Here is a 5550-nt window from a genome sequence, read left to right as displayed (position 1 = left end):
AATTGCTGTTGCTCCACTCCATACCTGGCTCAAAGCCCCATTAACTCAGCAGTGTGAATCTGTCTTCTGCATCATAATAGTCTTTCCATCCCCAAGTATAAGACGAATGATTATTAAATACTCAAATAGCACTTGTAACCCAAAAGAACCCTTCCAAAGTGAATGAGTCACCAATTGGCCAAAACTAGTTCTGAGTGGCAGAAACGAAAGGACTTGATGACTTAAATAGTCCAGGGAACACAAAAGATTGGCAAGTGTCAAAACTACCAAGAAGAACTATCCTATAATATGCACAACTTGCAAGTTTCATTGTGCATAGGCATCATGACAAGCTATGATCTATGTATAAATGTGGTTACATGCCATATTACAGGATACGTTAAGAGAGCTATAGATGTATGAACTCTCCAAGCTTTCGAATAATGACCCTTGACTGCTGTAAAAGTAACGGTTTGTTTATATCAACACAGTGTTATCCTGTCTGGCACTAATATTTGTAATGACATAATTGTGAAGCAATAATACACTGGAAACTAATTGAATGACAAATATTTTCCTAGCGTTTCGCTTTGCGCAACAGTCGTTTCTCAGACTACGTGACAGAGTCTCAGGCTTGTCGTCCAGTAGTGTTCCGTTGCCTTCTCTCTGTGCTAGATGGTGTTCCCTCTCAAAACATTTCACTAATTCCTTCCATGGAAATTCTTATTGCCTCTGTCCCTCCGTCTCTCTGTCAGCATAATCACTTGTTGCTGCTATACACACCACACTAATCTCTCAGACACACCGCAGAAGTGATCATGTTAATTGCCGTTTATTGCATGGAATTATAAACCATTACAGTGCTACCGACATAGCCTGCCAAAACAAAGAGAGCTCATTTATTTTCAAACGTTCAAAGTGGTTCAACTAAAACAAAGCAGACTGTATTATGTATTGTTTTAATGGTATGAAATGTCTTTCTTATACTATTAAACAGAAATTACTTTAGATTAGGTCTTTTAATGAGCGCACATAATTTTTTATAAAGGAAGGAAACAATGCTACATGTTTATATAGGCAATAAACACTTTTGCTGAACTGCATGAAGGTCTGTTTTACTTGGTATGGTCTATTTTTTTATTCCGTACAGTAAATTCTCTTTCTTCAGAAAACCTTCTTTATTATGAATGACATGGTATACTTTTGAAACTTTCTGTGTTTCTAGCATGATTGTCAGTGTTTTCCACAATTTCCTCATTTGATAATAGTTGGCTGGAGCATTCCAAACTACATAACCACACTGCAGTTCATCAAGCTTGCAATGACACCTCACTGCTGATTTTTTTCCCACTCAGGAATCAAACATAGCCTTCACTTCATGGTTGTGCCTTTGTTGCTATTTTCCAAACCCAACAGAATATGAAGTATTAAGAGTCCAGCTGTACCTTCCAATGAAAAGAAGCCCTGCGGGACGATACCCATTACTTACAGCAGGATTCCCCCAGTCTTCCAATTGTTAACACATCAATTATGGCCAGGGGATTCCCAGATGCAGCACTTGTCAAGCTAGAAACTGGTCTGGCATGTGATTATCAGCAGGTGGGCTTAGTCTGCATTGTGTTTCCTAAAGAATTGGCTGAAGTTGAGGACCTCAACCAAGTCCAGATAAAATTTTCTTCACTTGAGGGTTTGATTACATTGAGGGTGTTGAATAAGGAGACATGCTTAATTTGCTTCCTGCGAAGCTTGGGTTTGAAGAACATGCTGACAGTGATGAGAATGAATCCAAGAAGATGTGGGCGTATACTTCTCAGAATTACAGATGTTGGAATCTCTGTAGCTCTGTGGGTGTAAAGAGCAGAGCTTGATCATTCAAGACCTACCTACCAAATTTAAAAGGAATCGTTCACCTATCAACAGTCATTATTCACTTCTCCTCATGCTGTTCCAAACCTGTATGACTTTTATCCTGCTGTGCAAATTTGGGTTAACTATTCATGAACTATATAAGGTCATTATGCATTAGATTCCTTATGCTGGGTACACACCATAAGATAATCAGGCTGATTTTGGGCCGATTTCTCCCCTTCCGACAATCCTAGGTAATGTCCCGATTATCTTGATGGTTCTAAAGATTATCTTATCGGATTTTCCTGTGGTGTGAGGCAATGGTGTAGTCTGTGATTTTTCCCTCCCAGCCTCATACTCACCCGTCCCAGAGCAGCACCTCATAAGCACCACCACACTCACTAAACAGGGACTAAACGCTTACTTTTATTTTTAGGAGCACTTGTGGTGCTAATTTGAAAAAAATAAAATAAAATAAAAAAATTAGGAGCACAGAAAAAAAATTCAGGAACACCTTCTGAATAATAACAAAAATTAGCCTTCCCATTACGAAGTAATATTGGACTCCTTAAAGTGATCTACAGGGGCATTTTTTTTCTAACTTTATATACGTTATCTTTTATGTCAAATTCAAAAGTGTATTTTTTATAAGCTTTTGTCAAAATTTCAAATTAAAACAATGGAATAAGTATAATAAGTTACTAATCAAATAAAATCAGTGTGACGAGAGGGGCGGGGCCGAGAGCCGTGGGAACGGAGCGAGGCCGGTGGAGTAATTGATAATGAGCGACACCTGCGCCACTCACCGGTCTCGAGTCTCACGGAGGAGCTCCGGAAGGATACAAAGGAGGAGTGACGACAGGGAAAGACGAGAGAGGACCAGGCCTGGGTTTTATTTTGGGTTTTGGTTTCGTTTGTGCGCGGCAGTCGTCCGCGAGGGGCTGTCGCGCTATGTGGTGTGTATTTTATTATTAAAGTTTTGTTGGAGTGTTCGCCGGTTCCCGCCTCCTTCTTCCCGACCTACAAACTACGTTACAATCAGTATTAACAAAATTAATTTGCACTACAGAGGTGGCACAGAAGAACACAAAAGTGACTTGTAGGTATTTACAGACATTTAACGAGGCTCAGAGGTGGCATGAGTGCAGTTAACTTCATAAATTCATGTTGAGAATAAGTTAAGAAAATGAGAAACTAAAACTGCCATTAGGTGGCGGCAAGTTACTGATTTTATCACTGAATCATTCACTCAATTGATTAGTTCGAACGGCTGATTCATTCAGGAACAAAGCACGTGACTGTCTTTATGAATGGGTAATTGAATTGACTCACTAGATTCGTTTTAAAAACGCAGATTCATTCATAAACCAAACAACGCTGTGTTTGAATGGAGATGTGCGGCGGCTCAGTTGTGAGTTTGTTTGAAACTTTTTTAGTTGACAAAATAGAGCAAAATCAGGCAATACTGTTATAGTCAGACAATGTAAGTCACTTAATATTAACTTTTTGCTTATTGAAATCACTCATTGTTCTTACATGCCAACAATCACCTGCTGTTACAGTTACGTTAATGATAAGGTATATGCTACTTTGACGTACCAGGTAACGCTACGATAGCATCAGCCTCGTTTTCTGTACCGCGTAGGATAATAGCCTATCAGCCTTATCGGGTTAATTTTCTGTCGTTTCTATAATGTTAACGTTCCTGTCATCTGTTTGCAATGTCACCCGAAGCAGAAGCAGCTTCAGAGGCAGGCTTACGAAAACACTGAAAGAGTGTAATCATTTCATATCTCCTTTAGTGATTCACATTAATTCATTTCAAGCTTGCACACTCAATACTGTGCAAGAGTTGCACAATAGCAATAGTCGTCAAAAGAAACACAGCGTGGTTATCAAAACGTCGGTGCTTCGCAACACAGACAGGGTGAATTTATGAATGAACTTGTGAAAGGTCATTCACAAAACGATGTTGTTATGTATCCGCACGCTTTTTAAGTGGGTATACGCAAATCCTTGACCTTACCTAGTGGGTATCCGGCGTATACCTGCGTATCACGTAGACTACACCACTGGTGTGAGCTGTGTTAAGAGTGACTGAATCTGCTCGGAAGAACGTCGGAGGCGCCCCGATCGCGAATCGTAAATATTTAACATGTTGAATATTTACGATTAGAAATCCTGATGTGTGGGGGGAACATCGCGGCACACCACACACTATAGGAGCAAAACGGTTAAATCTAGGATTTTTTGTCCTCATGTTTGTGGTCTCTCACATTTTGAAGATCTTATAAGATTTTAAAAATCTTTTAGTGTGTACCCAGCATTAGCTTTTACTCCTTAACTCTGACACTAAAATGGCATTTATCACACTTACGTTATAATAACCAAATGTTGTTGTATATGCACAAAAAAAAAACTTTATTTTATTTTGGTGTAGATGAGGTTCCAGATATGTATGATGCTGGAATTAGAATGACTATATTTGGGGTTTGGGAAGGAGTTCATATATTCCTAGATAGCTTGATTATTACCTGAAGCTCCTTGATGGCTAATGTCAAAATCGTATTTGCACAGTGTGTAAAATGCAAAATTGTATGATAAATATTTTCCAAAGCTTAGCAGGTCTAAATTCAGTCACACTTTAATCACGGTTTTCTTTTCGGTTCGGCGTGGCAGAGTCAGTCACCAGTTTTTTGTGTAGTTTTGTGACAAATCGTACCAGTGTACTTTGAGGTCAAAATGTGTACCCGCTACACAAAATGCGTACAGTTTGGCAGGTCTGTATTTGATTAGATTTGCTTTACAATCCTGCACTGTTCCACATAAAAAAAAATTAATAACATGGTTGAAATTACCCAATTTAAGGGAGTATTTAGAAGATTATGCCAAGAAAGCACTGTGCTCGATATAGTAGAGAAAAGCATAAAGACGTTCTGCAAAATTACAATACGCCAATGATTGTGAACAGCACATAGGTTACGTTTAGTGCCAAAACCACAACATGCAAATGTTCAGCTTTCAAATTCATGAATAACTCAATAGTAGACATTTCTTGTTTCCAATAACATATCCACTTCAATAAATTTGACATTTTGGAGAGAATAAATTGTTGTGTCTTCTGTCATGCTTTGCATAAATCTGCTTCTGATGTCTAAATGTTCTTACAATGGACAAGATGTGGGTCCTAACATATACACCGTTTCACTAGCCTATATATTAAATGGACTATGTTTTGAATAGTTTCAAGAAATGCCGTTTACAAGCAAAAGCATATAATTCCTCCATCACTATCAATGACTTGAGGAAGTACACACATACTGAAAAAAAAAATGAAAAAAGAAATGAATCTGAAAATAAACAACATATTGTATGAAGCAACAAACAGGCAACAACCTTCCGCCTCGCAAGTTCGACTCGGAGAATGTGAAAGCATGCTCTCTTATCTAATCTTCTGGCTCATTCCTAAAAACCCACTCGCAATATTTATCCTCTCAGCTGTCATACACAATCCCAACCTTGGAAGAATATCGGAATTACTATAATTTTCCTTCTTCTTCCACAAAAAGGGGGCTGACTCCTTTTCTCTTCTATTTAGTGAAGTTCTCCTTATCTGTGTCTTATTTCAACCTCTGTAACCAAGAGGGAGAGAGAGAGAGAGAGAGAGAGAGAGAGAGAGAGAGAGAGAGAGAGCGGGAAGGGGGAGAGAGAGGGCGGACTCAC

General features: G+C 38.8%; 1 protein-coding gene across 1 annotated transcript in view; it reads left to right on the top strand.

Moving 5' to 3' along the window:
- Positions 1 to 1509: 1509 nt before the first annotated feature.
- The window catches only part of LOC107597722 (collagen alpha-1(XXI) chain-like), a 139204-nt gene continuing 135163 nt past the window's right edge, over positions 1510 to 5550 (top strand). Inside the window, exon 1 of the mRNA XM_016288892.1 lies at positions 1510 to 1578. Coding sequence (XP_016144378.1) covers positions 1510 to 1578 — 69 coding nt within the window. The remainder of the gene's footprint in view (positions 1579 to 5550) is intronic.

The sequence above is a fragment of the Sinocyclocheilus grahami genome, unplaced genomic scaffold, assembly GCF_001515645.1.
Source record: "Sinocyclocheilus grahami isolate Dianchi unplaced genomic scaffold, SAMN03320097.WGS_v1.1 scaffold235.1, whole genome shotgun sequence".
Lineage (NCBI taxonomy): Eukaryota > Metazoa > Chordata > Actinopteri > Cypriniformes > Cyprinidae > Sinocyclocheilus > Sinocyclocheilus grahami.
Note: the sequence above shows the minus strand (reverse complement) of the source record. Positions and strands in the feature narration are given on the sequence as shown.